At 35.8% G+C, this 18,868-nt stretch overlaps 1 protein-coding gene across 1 annotated transcript in view; it reads right to left on the bottom strand.

The window, feature by feature from the left end:
• Positions 1-18,868, bottom strand: part of ATRX (ATRX chromatin remodeler) — a 187,686-nt gene that overhangs the window by 123,646 nt on the left and 45,172 nt on the right. Inside the window, 8 exon segments of the mRNA XM_037822745.1 lie at positions 870-1,066; positions 1,068-1,964; positions 1,966-3,647; positions 3,649-3,946; positions 4,250-4,317; positions 5,959-6,068; positions 10,128-10,241; positions 10,707-10,810. Coding sequence (XP_037678673.1) covers positions 870-1,066; positions 1,068-1,964; positions 1,966-3,647; positions 3,649-3,946; positions 4,250-4,317; positions 5,959-6,068; positions 10,128-10,241; positions 10,707-10,810 — 3,470 coding nt within the window.

Genomic DNA, 18,868 nt, shown 5'->3' on the forward strand with positions numbered 1-18,868 from the left:
ATACAGGTTACCAGGTGCCACGTTTGAGTTAATGCTTAATTGGTGTGGTATTTCTGTTTGGGGCAATGGAATACTTTGGGTAATGGATGTGCTGAATGTAATTAACACCAGTGAATTATATACTGGTGTAAATTATATTGGTTAAAAGGGGAAATTTTATATTGTATTTATGTTACTATAATAAAAATATTAAAAAGAAAACATAAGTCCATATAACACAGTGAACCCTAATGTAAACTATGGAATACAGTTAATAGTACAACTGTAATTATAGTCTTCCATCAGTTGTAACTAAGGTACCCCACTAAAGCTAAATGTTAATAATAGGAAGGTGTATATGGGAACTCTATTTTTTGCATGATTTTCCTGTAAACCTACAATTTCTCTAATTAAAAAAAGCGGACAAAAAAAAAAAAAAACACTAAAAGAAAGTCACACATATGGCAAAGCACTTAAAATGTTCACACACCATGTTATACCAGTACCCAACACTCATCTCCATTACATGAATATTGAACCACTGGCACTTGTTGATTTTCCTTCATTAATTACTGCTCATTACTCCAGAGAATAGCATTAAGCATTGATTTAAAACAAATAAAAAACACAAACCTGGACTAGAATTATTTACCAAACAAACTTGGTGTCTCTACTACATAATATTAACACTGTTTCAGAAAGCTTCCAATAACAGCATAAAAATAGTGAAAGAACCTCTAGGTCCATATATGTTTTGGAATAAGTGTCTGAAGAATTTCTAAATAGTCTTTTCCTAAACTGTAGTCCTGAAATTCATTGGCTTCAGGGAAAATTAACCAATGTAGTTACACCAAAGGAGAGCTGTAAGTTCTTAATTTATTTGTGCATACCTGAAGACTGGCAAAATCCAGTGTGTGAAGACAGCAGTAAATTTTCAGTTACAGGCTTAATTTTCTGTTCATCACTGCTCCCCTCATCCACAGAATTCTGATCATCATTTCCTACATCAGAAGATGATGAGGAACCAATATCAGCTTGTTTCCTTCTAGTGCTTATTTTTAGGGAGTTTCTCTTTTTCTCCTTGATATTGCCTGTCTTTTTTAACTGAAGTTCTTTGTTTCTTCTGTTTTTTATTATCTTCAGAACAACTTTCCTCAGCATCAGAAGATGATGAGCCACTCTGTATTTCCTTGGTATTTCTTCTTGAATTTAAAATTTTTCTTTCCCTCAATTCTCTTCTTTTTAGTCTCTTATCGGAAGAATCACAACCATCTTCTTTCATGGAATGTTTCTCAGTATCAGATGATGAACAATCTTGTCCCTTCCTTGAACACTTTTCAGGCAAGGTGCCCCTTTTCTTCTCTCTACAAAATGCTCCAATTTTACTCTTTTTATCTTCTGAAGAGTCACAACTATCTCCTTTCCCTGGTAGCGTCTCAGCATAATCATATAATTGATCCTTCTTTTTAGAAGTTTTATCTTTTACATTTTCACTTTTCTCTTCCTCACCAGTTTTGTCATTCTTATTTTGTTTTATGCCTTTAGGAATATGACAAATTTCTTCTCGCTCAGGTAATTTATCAGTGCCATCAGATGATGATTCACACTGTTGTTCAATCTTAATTACTTTTTTCTTAAAGTCTGTAGTTTTCTTTTCTTTTCCTTCAGTTCCCTTTTTGCCCTGCTTTTTATCATCTTCAGAGGACTCATCACTGTGCTCTTTCTTTGGGAATTTCTCAGCAACATCTGATAAGCCACCCTGTCCTTTCTTACATGTTTTGGTTTTCAGATGCTTGTTCTTTTCTTCAGTATCAGCAACCTTTTTGTCTTCAGGAGAATAAAAACACTTCTCTTTCCCAGAAGGCTTATCAGCACCATCAGAGGAAACATTTGGCTGCTGCTTCTTTGGGAGTTGATCTCTTATTTCCTTGATAGTTTTGTCTTTATCAACCATGCCTTCTGCTGAAGAGAAATTCTCTCTCTCGTTTCCTTTCGGCATCATCACCTGGTCCTTCTTGTGCACCCTTTAAACATTTCTCCCCTTGACTATCCATTCTTTTTTTGCTATGTTTTTCATCTTCTGAAGAATCATAATCTCCTTTATTTGGAACTCGTTTTTTGGTTGTTCTTGTAGCCCTGATTTTACTCATGCTCTTTATCTCTTTTTCTAATTCTGAGTCATAATTGGAAGATTCAGAATGGTTTTGTCGTTTCTTTTTAGAAATTTTAGAGCTTTTAGCTGATTTGCCTTTTTTTGTATCAAAATCTGAGCCAGAAGTAGAACTTTTTCGTTTCCTTTTTCCTTTCTCATCTTTTCCTGTTTTTGTCTTTAAATCATACAAAGACTTCTCGTTTGCATGGGTTTCATTAATATCAGTATCTGAAGAAGAACTATGACTCATTCTGGTTACCTCTTTAAGGATTGCTAGCATTTCATCAGAGTCTGAATTCTGGTCTATGATCTCTGACTGCTTAGATTTAGGCAACTTACTAGGTTTAGGATTATCTATAGCAATGTCAGATGAATTCTGCTTATCCTTTTTCCTTAGTGGGACAGATAGCTTTTGTTTTGCCTTAACTGTCTCATTAATTTCTTCATCTGAATTAGATGTTGCAGGGTTAGTTTCTGTCTGTCGCCTCAAGGGCGTAGTCTTTACACGTGGGGATCTTCGAAGATCAGATTCTTCTAAAAGTAACAGACCTTTATTTTCAACCAAATGCTCACTATCACTGTTTTCCCGTCCAGGTCCACAGTTCTCTGACTTGGATTTCAGACCAGAACTTTTATAGCCATCTTTATCTTGTGGAACTTCTTGACAATCAGCACCTTTAATTGGGGAATTAGAAAGGGAAACAGGAGTGAGTTTAACATATAATTCTTTTGTTACTTTAGCTGAAGTTTTTGGTTTAATACCTCCTCTGCTGTCTCGTGAAGTAATATTTAATTTTACAGAAGAACTCTCCAGCTCTTGCTCAGTTCCACTGTGGCCATCCCCCTGATAATCAGCTGAACTTTGAACTTCCATAGCTGTCTCAAGAGTCTCAAAAATGTCTTCTGGAACTGAGGAAGGAACAGACACAATATCCATGTCTAAGTCTTCAGAAGTGTTAGCAGGTTCAAATTGAGGTACTTCTTTTCTATCAGATTTCTTATGTTCACCACTGGTACTTTTATTTGCTCTTTGTTCTTCTGTGGGAACACTCTGATCCATGTGCTCACTATCTACCTTCTTTCTTGACAGTTTAGCTTCTGACTTTGAAACATCCTTCCTTTCCAAAGCACAAGATTTTTCTCCTTTCCTTACTTTTGTTTCAGATTTAGCATCCAAGACTTTATGCCCTTTGGTATTTTTCTCTTTGTTTATAGCTTTCAAAGCTTGAATCTCCGAATTTAAATCTTCTAATGCAAGATGAGCTTTTTTGATATCAGCAAACACAGATTTAAAGGCCTTAAGCTGACGTAACTTTGAAACAGAATTGATTTCTGAATTATCTGCTGCCTGCTTCAAAAACTTAACATAACTGGAGTTCATGTTGGCTGTGGTCTCAATCAGTTTTTCTGCCTTCTTAATCATCTTTTTGGGCACAATTAGTGCTGAGTAAGAGTAAGTTACAGAACCAGAACATGGATCATCTAATTTCTTTTCTTCTCCATTACAATTTGAACTAATTTTTTTTTGGAGAAAATCTGGGTGTATGATCATATACTTTATTACTCTTTTCATTGTCAACTTTTATCTTTTTCTTATCTTGTTGCAACAACTGTTCTAAATTCTCAAATACACTGTTACATGCAGTGACCAAGTCCAACAAAGGCTCTGGGTGACAAATGTAGCAATACCATTGGTTGTTTTCATCCATTATTGCAGACAGCTCCTTTCGACCAAGATTGCGTAGAATGCATATTTTGTAGAAGGCATTATGGCAAAAGTCACAACAAATCAAGTTTCCACCTTCTGCACACCATCTGAAATGTTTAAAGATATAACTATTAGTCCCAATGAAACACATTCTAAATCTTTTCATTATTAAAACAATTAAATATTCCTGGCAGAAATTTTAATATTAAAGTAACTTAAGTCATCTGCTTATACTTTATTGGAAACTTAGAACAAACATAGACCTAAAAGCTTTTGGAAAGAACAACCTTCCATTAAAGACACTGATTATAATATCCAAAAAATGGATCAAATAGAACACAATTGTAAGAGTTCTCCCAAGGAACTAAACAACATTGCTGAATTTTAGTTCATTTTGATTCATTACCTACTTACATTGTTCATCCATTCCTTCTGAGTCACGGCTTATATCATCACTCATGTAATATTTAAAGCAATTCTATTAAAAAAGGGAGGGAGGGAAACTTTTATTCAACATTAATAAAGGACAAAAGCCATATTATTTTAAGACATCAAAAAAGTAACTGGAATTTGTGTGTTCCTTTTAATTTTTAGAAAATCAAACATACACACTGTACTACCCAATACCCAATACTAGTACTTTCCAGACATAGGAATATCTTAAAATAATTTCGTGAAATAAATTTCCTGTCACAAACAGCACTACTCCTTACATAAAAGTTTGTCAAAGAGTTTGGTAAAACAATTTTTGGATTCAAACTACTAATTAATAAAGCTCTACACAAAAATTTATTACACATTGTTGCTACTTAATAATATTTAAAACCACCATATAGAAACACCTACTATATGTACAACTATGCAATTAATCTACATTATCTTGAAATCTCAAAATACCTACTATCCAAAATAGGGGGTATTATGTCCACTTTGAGAGAAAAAGCTAAGGGTCATTAATGTTTAAATAAATCTCCCAAAGTCACACAACTAGTAAGAGGTAAAGGTGATATTCAAATTCAAGTCTGACTGATTTCAAATTCTTTTTCACTGGGACTGGAGAAAGGGAGAGCTTCATGCCCAATGAACTGCTGATTACTGAAAAGGGCTAGGATCAACAGCCTGGCCCTCGAAAAAATAAAAAGCCAATCATATATGTATGTGTGTGTGTGTGTATATATATATATATATGTAAAGAGAAAGGGAGTATACATTATAAATCCAGCAGTACTAAATTCAGCTGTCTCAATTTAAAACCAGAAGCGACAGCATGGGCCCCACATAGGCCCTTGGCTGAAATGAATTCAAGGAAAGGTGAAACACAAATTGCTGAAGAGGGAAGAAAAACTGCAGTGCCATTTAAGCATGTTTGAATCTATCAAAAATCCATACAAGAAATGACCTAGTTCTGGAACTCTAGAGGAAAGCCTGGCCAGGCCCTGCATTTCAAGTAGGCTTTTTGTTAGGAAACACAGTAACACAGGGGATTAGTCTAGGCAATAATATGAGTTGCGGAAACCATAACCCTGATATCATAGATTATTTAAAATTAACTCTAAAGTGTTACTAATAAAAAAAAGTATAAACAGACTGTTAAAACTATGATCAACCCATATGAAATCTTTATAATTTTATTATCTCCAAGTTACATCAAAATCCTCCTCCATATGGAGAGTTTAAATTTGGGGAAGTAGAGTATATAAAAAGAAAAGTTATAAAACATATGCATGCACACACATACACTCCTCACATTTTCAAACACAACAGGCTATTTCTCATCGATCAGCCTCTGAATACCATATTGCCTCTGCCTAGAAGACTCTGAACCATCCTCACTTCATCAGGCTAATTCCTATTCAAATTTCAGATACCAGCATCTATCGCCTCCACTGGAGAGACCCCAAACCTAAGTCAAAATTACACAGCCTTCCTGTGTGCCCCCATAATACACCGTATCTCCCCTATCATGGCACTCATCAGGCAATTTATGAGTCTGCCCCACTAAAATATAAGCCTGCCAAGGCAGAGACCATTTCTGTCTTCTTCATCACCGTGCCAAGTATTTGGTACATGGTAAGCATTCAAATATTTGTGGAAAAATTATCAAAAAATCATTACATACCTTACAAATAAGGACTTGCAGAGAAGGATGTCTATAAATGGAATCTTTTTGAAAATGATTGACCTGCTGTCCACAAGCTGTGCAGCTCACAATCCCATGAAGCCCATCTTCTAGGAGAAAGGAGTCACCATTATTCACAAAAACACACACGAACACACACACAGATACTAAATGTTGTTTTGCAACTTATGTATCAGAAATTAAATACCTCATAATCCAGGGAAAAATTACATTTTAGACACAAACAAAAAGGTTAATAACTTTACTGATTTTCTAAAAACAAGACAACCTTGGCAAACTCCAGAGCTACAAATCCTAACTTTTACAAATGCAAACATTTTTCTTACAACTTAATATAGCATGAAGAGACTCCATAAAGAAGTTCTAAAAATAAAGATCAAGAGCTCTTTTTCTTGTTGCTATTGCTTTGCAAATAAATTCACTAAGTTCTTAAATAATGGAGAAGAAAGTGACATATATGGAGCAGATTCTATTGCAACTCCCTAAAATTAGGCATGCCATAAAGGGCTTTATTCTCAATATGGAATTGTCTGCAGAGATTCTATCAATACAGAATATGAAAACCTGGCAATTTTATAATATTACCAATTTCCTTCCTAAGATTTACTCCACTAACATGCCTTCTTTCTATGTCTAGTCCACTGTCCAGTCCATATCAGCACTGTCTACTATTTCCAAGTAAGCACAAATAAAACGATACAGCTATATCTATCTTGGCAACAAAACCTCAGAATAGCCAGGGGGAAAACAGCAAAGCCCCATTCCACATGGTCTACAGGAAAACAGATTAAAAAATAACCTATGCAGGAAGGAATAAGAGAAAACTTCTCATACTTCACTCTTTTCCCTAGTTCTGCCATAGCAATGCTTTACAACTGGAACTGAACATTAGAATTACCTGAAGAAACATGTAAAAAGACAGCCAGCCACTCCCACTCCTAAGCCCATGGATGGGACTCTCCTAGACATTTTCTAAAGCTTTTCAGGTGATCCTGATGTGTAATCAGGACCTTTATCCAAATATGATGGTAGATTATGATTCAAAAAAGTCCATGACAATGACTGCAGTCACAATCTGTAAAAGGGACACAACTAAAAAAAAAAATAAACAAGGACTTCTGCCTTTAACCCTAAATAAAAGACAAAACACCACATATATTTCTCACTTTTTAATTTCTACTCTGTGTTTTTGCTACTTTTAGGTTCTAAAGCACCATGGCCTCAAACATTATCGCAAATATTTTTATTTGCAGAAGCTAAAAAAATTTAATGCATTAGGACACCGTAATACTTTTTCAGAATATATACAGAATTTAAAGACTTACTATAACACGTTGCTAATATTTTATTTTAAATCATACTATCCTACTTAGTGTTTGATCTTGGGTATTCATATATTCTCTATTTGTTTTGACAAAATAAACACAGTGTACTTTTTTATTTCAAATAATGATTTCATTCAGATAAACAAGGTAAATAAAAGCTAGAGTTTGTATGTTAATCCAATATTAAATAACATTTATTAAGCAACTTCTATATGCTTCTGCATATATGCCACTCAAAAATAAATAAAACTAAGTGATCCCTTAAAGAGTTTCTCCCACGTGTGAACAAGGAATCACATATGAGGATATTCATTGCAGCATTAACTAGAAAATTACAAAATGAAAAAAAACTGGAAATAACTTCATAATTGAGAAATGAATAGAGTGGTTTATTCATACCACAGAATTCTATATAGCTGTGAAAAATAAACAAACTACATGTACATTTACCAGCATGGATAAATTTCAAAAACAATGTTAAATGAGTGGATATGTACAGCATACTATGCTGCATATTTTTTAATGAAAAACAAGTGTTTCATGAACACATATACAAAAAATAAAACAACATTCATGGAAATGACACCTATATGCATACAAACTTCAAGATAACCACAACCTATGGAGAGGAGGGGCAGGAAATGAATGAGAGTAAGACTGAAACAATATTTTGAGTAAGATCTGAAATATGGTAAAATGCTGAAATGTTACATTATTTTATGTACTTGTTTCTGTAGCTGTATGTTTTAAATTTTTTTAGTAGTAAAATATCTCTAAGATTATAACACAATAATGTATAAATGGAAAAGAGGCATTTTTCATTTCTGAGCTCAATACATTTTAATGGTTTTAATGTGAGAATAAAATTATTGTGCCATATAGAAACATCAGATGTAAAATATATATTCTAACACTTAAACTAGGCGAGATGTATCAAAACAGGCAATACTCTTAAAAACAGTGGCTTTGGATATGGTAAATATGGGACTGTCTTTGTGGGATAATTTTGTTACAAATCAATACAAGATTATCCTACATATAAAGTTTAACTTCTCGACAGTTTCCTAAATTGGGCTTCAATTTTGGAATTAACTTCCCTAGAAAGTTTGAATATTAACTACAGCGGTTCAGTACCATAATTCACTAATTTATCCATACATGTGTATATACGAAAACCTAAAATTAAATTTCCTATGTGATTTCTAACAGCTTAAAGATATGCCAGACCATTAAGACAACAATGAACATTAAAAATTTCAGCGCTACTTTATGTCTACAAACATATATATATTCCTTTCAGCATGATATAAACATTCTTACAGAATATTCAATAAAATGTCCCAGAAACATATCAGCTCAGACCAAATACCAGGAGCATAGCAAAGAGGCACTAAGAATACCCTCCCCCCACAAAGAGTGGTTCCTTTTTTATTCACCTTTCACCCCCTATCCACATTTCAGACACTGATTGCTCAGAGTCCCTCCCCAAAAGGCACCATTTAGATATTAATTTTTACATAACACAATATACTTGCTTGTCTATATTCTATAGAAGAGCCATTATCAGGGGAAAGAAACTTTCTACTGGCCTTTACCATCACTCTCTATTTGATGATTCTCTTAAGTTTTAAGAATACTACTTAGCTATATTGACCTTGTTAGTTGCAATTGCAGTTTCCCTGCTATGAACTAGATTCTCTATAAATCTTCTTCTGCTTGAAAGATTACCCCATTTTGGCAAAAGATTAAACAACATTTCCTTGATTTTCTCCAACAATCTATCACATATTTAATCTGAAAACACAGTATTTTATAAGTACAGATATATTTTTCATGTTCCAACAAGATAATTATAGCCCTGAAATGAAAATCTGCAATAAATTTCACCAATATAGAACTCTGCTATAATTTCACAATTATATACCACGATAAATATTAAATGGACATTCCATCACACTTCTATTTAGAAATTTGGCACCATGTTCTATCTTTTCAAAATTCAATTCCTTATACAGTCATGGATTCTGACTCTGTTAATTTGCTCAAAAAGTATATATAGGCACTATTTAAAAATCACACACAAACAAGTGGGACACATACTCCATTGTCAAAAATTTCCAAATGAATTCTCCATATGCTAACTTTCTATAGATGGTTAGCCAACATGGTTGTGTGTATGTTAACTATGGGTAGACAGACAAAGGTAGAGGCAGCTCAAGCAGATGGAGGGAGGGTTACTAGCTCTAACTCCCTTCTCCTTCCTACTCATTTCTGCATTGCTAGCTTTAGAACAGTGGATCTCAAACTTTAATGTACAATAAAACAAACTGGGGGCACATTCTTGACCTCATCCACAGAAATTCATATTTAGTATGAGTGGAGTCAAGGGACTTGCATTTTTAGTAAGTACCCCATATAATACTAATGCAGATGTCCAGAATTCTGTGAAACAATGTTCTAGATATGTTTAAAGTTACCTGAAGGCCATAGGCAAGACTTTGTACGGAATCTGAAACTCTTTTGGGTAGTGTGGAATGACACATGGTATTCTGGCATACAGGTATTATCGAACTAACATGTGTAAGAATAGAATGCTTAAGCTTCTTGAGATAGCTTAATTGCCACTGAAGACAAAGGTTTTTTGTTAAATGGCATTTAACCTTTTCTGCTTCAGAGCTCAGGGAGAAATAGAAGTTATTTTTAAAAAGTGCTTTTAATATCCATGGGCGGAAATGGAGGTATTTTTATTAAGCATATCAGATTTTCCAATATGGTGAAAAACAGCAATTTAAACTCATGTTTTCATTTTTCACTTGTATTTACCTCCGCGTTTTTTGAGATTTTCAGTTTTCATTTTACGTCTGCTTCTAAATTCAGGCCCTTTAAAATCATCTTTGTCTTCATTCAGCACTGGCTCTGGTTGTACAATCACTGTACCTAGAATGATTTCATTTAAAAAACCATTACACATATTAAATGTGCAAGTGAAGTTCAAGACTTCAGTTCAGTTAAAGCCAACATCGCTGGTACATTGTCTGGTTCTTTCAAGCTTTCATTACTTGTATAAGGACCTCTCAAGAGTAAATAATACAGGGAAATAATAAAAGGGCCAGGTGTCAACAATCAGGTTACTTGTTGAAATATAATTCATGAAAACAGTAAGGGGAGGAATATAAACTGACTGTAATAGAAATGTGTGAATCAAGTAGAAAGCCTCAGCCCAGTTCTGAATTTTTTATAGTGCCTATCACAAAGCAATTATGAATATGAAGACCCATGCTAAGTTCATTAAAGTTTATAAAATAAGTGGACTGGGGGGGGGCATAAATTGACATGCTATTCTTCTCACAAACCAGATAATAAACACAGAAAAATATTTCTTAAAGGGTTGTTTTGTATTACTTTTGGGGGAATGCAGCGGAGGACAATCTGAGAAGTTTGTTCTGCTATCACTGCTGTGCCTATTCTGCAGCATTTCCCAACCAGTACGTTGAAGTTTCAGTTCCCTGCAAAGTCCTTAAAGAGCTTTAAACAGACTACTTTATGATACTTAACCTGAAGTGCCCTCTAACAATAAATTGTAGAATGAGAACAACTGTTGGTTCCCACTGAAATACTTCTAGAAAGAATGTCCTTTCTTAACTATAAAACATGTAGATTGAGAACAGAGGTTATTAATTTAAGTTTTCATTACATTCTCTCAAGACCAAATAGAACAGTGGCATGGTAAAAAAGGTCCAGGTCTCAAGTTTACCTACATTGCTGGGGCTTAGTAATTGGGCATTATTGTCAATGACTAAGAAAGTAAAAGCAGGTAGTTGTCAGGAGTTGTCTCTCTGAAACACGGGCCTATGTTATTCAACAAGCAGATTTTGGCAACTCATAGCATCTAGTTGTTAAACAAGTCTCTGAGCCTCTGAAAAAAAAGGATGAAGGGAGTACAGATTGTTGAGATTTTACAAGCTGTGGTAAATTTAAATACTCCCCATCAAAAAACTTTATTCACAACAACCATTTCATGTATATACTTTTAGAGAAGCCCCAACATTTGAGAACTAAAGATTTATAATTAACAAAATAAGAGAACTCTTTCTGAAGATTCTTCTCTAAACGGAAGAAAAGCAGCAGAGTGGAAAGAGCATTCACTAGCTTTGGATTCAGGCAGACATGGGTTCAAATCTTAGCTTCTCAACTTAAAGCAGAAAAAGTTCCTTGAGCTGTGAATTTGTTCCTTCATCTCTATAAGCAGAAACAACAGCTACCTTACCGGTTGTTTTAAGAATTAAATGAGTTAATTTTTTAAGAGTATGTTACCTATACATACTCAATATAGCATTATAACAATAATAATAACAATCCAGAATTAATCTTATGAAACTAGTCTATTTTTATTTGGTGGGGGAGAATTAAGCTTAGTTCATGTTAGTAAAATCCCATACTCACTTTCTTCCCCCATACCATTAAAAGAAAGCTTTGAACTACTAGCTCATAACAATCTGGTGGCCATCATCAACACTCCCAGTAACAACCACTGAGAATATAACAATCCAGAGTGAGTCACTGCCTATGAGACTCAGACTCATATATAAGCTGTTTCTGCCCTGGGCCACCAAAACCATTCCATAAAATTGTCATAGATGATTTGCAAAGCTACATAAATGATAGGTCCATCAGTTTTCTTTTCTCTTCTTCCTCTCATTCATTCCTTTACTTCATTTCATTTTTCATATTTTGTAACTCCTAATTTATCTTAATCAAGCAAAGTACTATCCCTCCCACACATATTTTTAAAACCCCCCATAATTTAAAAATGTGTCATGAAAATATAAATATAAACAGGTAACAAGCTTTAGCAAACACTGCAGTAAACTATCTGACTTTGAGAATAAATTTGAAAAATCTGCTATGAGCCTTAAACCTACTATTTAACAAAGAAAAAAACTCTAAAACTTTAACTCTTTGAAACACATCCCGAGTCATTCCCTCATCATCCAATCAGACTGCTCTCAGACTTGGGCTTTGAAAAGTCCAAGATTTCAAGTTGAATTTTCCCCCAATCTCATTAAGGAGGTTGTAAGGTTAGAAATGAAGCCACTGAAAGGTATGTGACAAGCTTTTTAAGGCAGATAATTGCAAGAAGTACACCTAAATTTATCTTTAATAGTTAATTCTGGCTCTTAGCCTTAGGGAATTTAAGAATGCATTTTAAAGGTTTTAAAAAAGTTTTCAGGAACAGTCAATTACATTTTTATATAAAGCAAGCACATTAACATTTACTGAACCAAAATGTATTAAACATTTTAACCTACTTTCATATTCAAGTATAATTTGCAAAGTAAAGCCTTTTTTCTAAAAACCAAAGAGAAAACAGATTTTGTTCTTTTCAAAGCTAAATGTATATTCTAAATGTTTAACCTCAATAACACATTATATACTGCCATACTAAACACATTCCCAGACCACCACTATCAAAATGCCAAGCTTGGTCTTTGACAAACAACTACCAGTAATCAAGTTCCAATTTCACAATATTATTTTTTAAAATATTTTTCAACTTTAACATCATATAAAAAATTAATACGAGGCGGGGCAAGATGGCAGACTGGTGAGCTGTAAGTTTTAGATACTCCTCCAGGAAAGTAGGTAAAAAGCCAGGAACTGCGTGGACTGGACACCACAGAGCAATCTGTCTTTGGGCATACTTCATACAACGCTCATGAAAATGTCGAACTGCTGAGATCAGCGAAATCTGTAAGTTTTTGCAGCCAGGGGACCCGCGCCCCTCCCTGCCAGGCTCAGTCCCGTGGGAGGAGGGGCTGCAAGCTCCGGGAACGAGAAGGGAGAACTGCAGTGGTAGCCCTTCTCGGAAACTCATTCTACTGATCCATACTCCAACCATAGATAGACTGACACCAGACACCAGAGAATCTGAGAGCTGCCAGCCCAGCAGAGAGGAGACAGGCATAGAAAAAAAAAAAAAATGACACGAAAAACTCCAAAATAAAAGCAGAGGATTTTTGGAGTTCTGGTGAACACAGAAAGGGGAAGGGCGGAGATCAGGCCTTGAGGCGCATATGCAAATCCCGAAGAAAAGCTGATCTCTCTGCCCTGTGGACCTTTCCTTAATGGCCCTGGTTGCTTTGTCTATTAGCATTTCAATAACCCATTAGATCTCTGAAGAGGGCCCTTTTTCTTTTTTTTTTTTTAATCCTTTTTTTCTTTATCTAAAACAATTATTCTAACAAGGCCAATACAGAAAGCTTCAAAGAATTGCAATTTGGGCACATCAAGTCAAGAGCAGAACTAAGAGAGCTCAGAGACAAAAGGCAATAATCCAGTGGCTGAGAAAATTCACTAAACACCACAACTTCCCAAGAAAAGGGGGGTGTCTGCTCACAGCCACCATCGTGGTGGACAGGAAACACTCCTGCCCATCGCCGGCCCCGTGGCCCGGAGCTGCCCCAGACAACCCAGTGTGACGGAGGTGCTTCAAATAACAGGCACACACCACAAAACTGGGCGTGGACATTAGCCTTCCCTGCAACCTAAGCTGATTGTCCCAGAGCTGGGAAGGTAGAGCAGTGTGAATTACCAAAGCCCCATTCAGCCATCATTTCAGCAGACTGGGAGCCTCCCTACACAGCCCAGCAGCCCAGAACTGCCCTGGAGGGACGGCACTCACCTGTGACATAGCACAGTCATCCCTCAACAGAGGACCCGGGGTGCAGAGCCTGGAAGAGGGGCCCACTTGCAAGGCTCAGGAGCCATACACCAATACCAAAGACTTGTGGGTCAGTGGCAGAGACAAACTGTGGCAGGACTGAACTGAAGGATTAGACTATTGCAGCAGCTTTAAAACTCTAGGATCATCAGGGAGATTTGATTGTTAGGGCCACCCCCCCTCCCCGACTGCCCAGAAACACGCCCCACATACAGGGCAGGCAACACCAACTACACACGCAAGCTTGGTACACCAATTGGGCCCACAAGACTCACTCCCCCACCCACCAAAAAGGCTAAGCAGGGGAGAACTGGCTTGTGGAAAACAGGTGGCTCGTGGACACCACCTGCTGGTTAGTTAGAGAAAGTGTACTCCTCGAAGCTGTAGATCTGATAAATTAGAGATAAGGACTTCAATAGGTCTACAAACCCTAAAAGAACACTATCAAGTTCAGCAAATACCAAGAGGCCAAAAACAACAGAAAATTATAAAGCATATGAAAAAACCAGACGATATGGATAACCCAAGCCCAAGCACCCAAATCAAAATACCAGAAGAGACACAGCACCTAGAGCAGCTACTCAAAGAACTAAAGATGAACAATGAGACCATAGTACGGGAGACAAAGGAAATCAAGAAGACTCTAGAAGAGCATAAAGAAGACATTGCAAGACTAAACAAAAAAATGGATGATCTTACGGAAATTAAAGAAACTGTTGACCAAATTAAAAAGATTCTGGACACTCATAGTCCAAGACTAGAGGAAGTTGAACAACGAATCAGTGACCTGGAAGATGACAGAATGGAAAATGAAAGCATAAAAGAAAGAATGGGGAAAAAAATTGAAAAAATCGAAATGGACCTCAGGGATATGATAGATAATATGAAACGTCCAAATATAAGACTCATTGGTGTCCCAGAAGGGGAAGAAAAGGGTAAAGGTCTAGGAAGAGTATTCAAAGAAATTGTTGGGGAAAACTTCCCAAATCTTCAAAACAACATAAATACACAAATCATAAATGCTCAGCAAACCCCAAATAGAATAAATCCAAATAAACCCACTCCGAGACATATACTGATCACACTGTCAAACACAGAAGAGAAGGAGCAAGTTCTGAAAGCAGCAAGAGAAAAGCAATTCACCACATACAAAGGAAACAGCATAAGACTAAGTAGTGACTACTCAGCAGCCACCATGGAGGCGAGAAGGCAGTGGCACGATATATTTAAAATTCTGAGTGAGAAAAATTTCCAGCCAAGAATACTTTATCCAGCAAAGCTCTCCTTCAAATTTGAGGGAGAGCTTAAATTTTTCACACACAAACAAATGCTGAGAGAATTTGCTAACAAGAGACCTGCCCTACTGGAGATACTAAACGGAGCCCTACAGACAGAGAAACAAAGACAGGACAGAGAGACTTGGAGAAAGGTTCAGTACTAAAGAGATTCGGTATGGGTACAATAAAGGATATTAATAGAGAGAGGGAAAAATATGGCAAACATAAACAAAAGGATAAGATGGCCGATTCAAGAAATGCCTTCACAGTTTTAACGTTGAATGTAAATGGATTAAACTCCCCAATTAAAAGATATAGATTCGCAGAATGGATCAAAAAAAATGAACCATCAATATGTTGCATACAAGAGACTCATCTTAGACACAGGGACACAAAGAAAATGAAAGTGAAAGGATGCAAAAAATATTTCATGCAAGCTACAGCCAAAAGAAAGCAGGTGTAGCAATATTAATCTCAGATAAAATAGACTTCAAATGCAGGGATGTTTTGAGAGACAAAGAAGGCCACTACGTACTAATAAAAGGGGCAATTCAGCAAGAAGAAATAACAATCGTAAATGTCTATGCACCCAATCAACGTGCCACAAAATACATCAGAGAAACACTGGCAAACTAAAGGAAGCAATTGATGTTTCCACAATAATTGTGGGAGACTTCAACACATCACTCTCTCCTATAGATAGATCAACCAGACAGAAGACCAATAAGGAAATTGAAAACCTAAACAATCTCATAAATGAATTACATTTAACAGACATATACAGGACATTACATCCCAAATCACCAGGATACACATACTTTTCTAGTGCTCATGGAACTTTCTCCAGAATAGATCATATGCTGGGACATAAAACAAGCCTCAATAAATTTAAAAAGACTGAAATTATTCAAAGCACATTCTCTGACCACAATGCAATACAATTAGAAGTCAATAACCATCAGAGACTTACAAAATTCACAAATAGCTGGAGGTTAAACAACACACTCCTAAACAATCAGTGGGTTAAAGAAGAAATATCAAGAGAAATTGCTAAATATATAGAGACGAATGAAAATGAGAACACAACATACCAAAACCTATGGGATGCAGCAAAAGCAGTGCTAAGGGGGAAATTTATAGCACTAAACGCATATATTAAAAAGGAAGAAAGAGCCAAAATCAAAGAACTAATGGATCAACTGAAGAAGCTAGAAAATGAACAGCAAACCAATCCTAAACCAAGTACAAGAAAAGAAATAACAAGGATTAAAGCAGAAATAAATGACATAGAGAACAAAAAAACAATAGAGAGGATAAATATCACCAAAAGTAGGTTCTTTGAGAAGATCAACAAGATTGACAAGCCCCTAGCTAGACTGACAAAAGCAAAAAGAGAGAAGACCCATATAAACAAAATAATGAATGAAAAAGGTGACATAACTGCAGATCCTGAAGAAATTAAAAAAATTATAAGAGGATACTATGAACAACTGTATGGCAACAAACTGGATAATGTAGAGGAAATGGACAATTTCCTGGAAACATATGAACAACCTAGACTGACCAGAGAAGAAATAGAAGACCTCAACCAACCCATCACAAGCAAAGAGATCCAATCAGTCATCAAAAAGCTTCCCACAAATAAATGCCTAGGGCCAGATGGCTTCACAGGGGAATTCTACCAAACTTTCCAGAAAGAACTGACACCAATCTTACTCAAACTCTTTCAAAACATTGAAAAAAATGGAACACTACCTAACTCATTTTATGAAGCTAACATCAATCTAATAACAAAACCAGGCAAAGATGCTACAAAAAAGGAAAACTACCGGCCAATCTCCCTAATGATATAGATGCAAAAATCCTCAACAAAATACTTGCAAATCGAATCCAAAGACACATTAAAAAAATCATACACCATGACCAAGTGGGGTTTATTCCAGGCATGCAAGGATGGTTCAACATAAGAAAAACAATCAATGTATTACAACACATTAAAAACTAGAAAGGGAAAAATCAATTGATCATCTCAATATATGCTGAAAAACAATATGACAAAATCCAACATCCCTTTTTGATAAAAACACTTCAAAAGGTAGGAATTGAAGGAAACTTCCTCAACATGATAAAGAGCATATATGAAAAACCCACAGCCAGCATAGTACTCAATGGTGAGAGACTGAAAGCCTTCCCTCTAAGATCAGGAACAAGACAAGGATGCCCGCTGTCACCACTGTTATTCAACATTGTGCTGGAAGTGCTAGCCAGGGCAATCCGGCAAGACAAAGAAATAAAAGGCATCCAAATTGGAAAAGAAGAAGTAAAACTGTCATTGTTTGCAGATGACATGATCTTATATCTAGAAAACCCTGAGAAATCGACGATACACCTACTAGAGCTAATAAATTTAGCAAAGTAGCGGGATAGAAGATTAATGCACAGAAGTCAGTAATGTTTCTATATGCTAGAAATGAACAAACTGAAGAGACACTCAAGAAAAAGATACCATTTTCAATAGCAACTAAAAAAACAAGTACCTAGGAATAAACTTAACCAAAGATGTAAAAGACTTATACAAAGAAAACTACATAACTCTACTAAAAGAAATAGAAGGGGACCTTAAAAGATGGAAAAATATTCCATGTTCATGGATAGGAAGGCTAAATGTCATTAAGATGTCAATTTTACCCAAACTCATCTACAGATTCAATGCAATCCCAATCAAAATTCCAACAACCTACTTTGCAGACTTGGAAAAGCTAGTTATCAAATTTATTTGGAAAGGGAAGATGCCTCGAATTGTTAAAGACACTCTAAAAAAGAAAAACGAAGTGGGAGGACTTACACTACCTGACTTTGAAGCTTATTGTAAAGCCACAGTTGCCAAAACAGCATGGTACTGGCACAAAGATAGACATATAGATCAATGGAATCGAATTGAGAATTCAGAGATAGACCCTCAGATCTATGGCCGACTGATCTTTGATAAGGCCCCCAAAGTCACTGAACTGAGTTCATAATGGTCTTTTCAACAAATGGGGCTGGGAGAGTTGGATATCCATATCCAAAAGAATGAAAGAGGACCCCTACCTCACCCCCTACACAAAAATTAACTCAAAATGGACCAAAGATCTCAATATAAAAGAAAGTACCATAAAACTCCTAGAAGATAATGTAGGAAAACATCTTCAAGACCTTGTATTAGGCGGCCACTTCCTAGACTTTACACCCAAAGCACAAGCAACAAAAGAGAAAATAGATAAATGGGAACTCCTCAAGCTTAGAAGTTTCTGCACCTCAAAGGAATTTCTCAAAAGGTAAAGAGGTAGCCAACTCAATGGGAAAACATTTTTGGAAACCATGTATCTGACAAAAGACTGATATCTTGCATATACAAAGAAATCCTACAACTCAATGACATAGTACAGACAGCCCAATTATAAAATGGGCAAAAGATATGAAAAGACAGTTCTCTGAAGAGGAAATACAAATGGCCAAGAAACACATGAAAAAATGTTCAGCTTCACTAGCATTAGAGAGATGCAAATTAAGACCACAATAAAACA

This window comes from Choloepus didactylus, chromosome Y (genome assembly GCF_015220235.1).
Source record: "Choloepus didactylus isolate mChoDid1 chromosome Y, mChoDid1.pri, whole genome shotgun sequence".
NCBI classification, from domain to species: domain Eukaryota; kingdom Metazoa; phylum Chordata; class Mammalia; order Pilosa; family Megalonychidae; genus Choloepus; species Choloepus didactylus.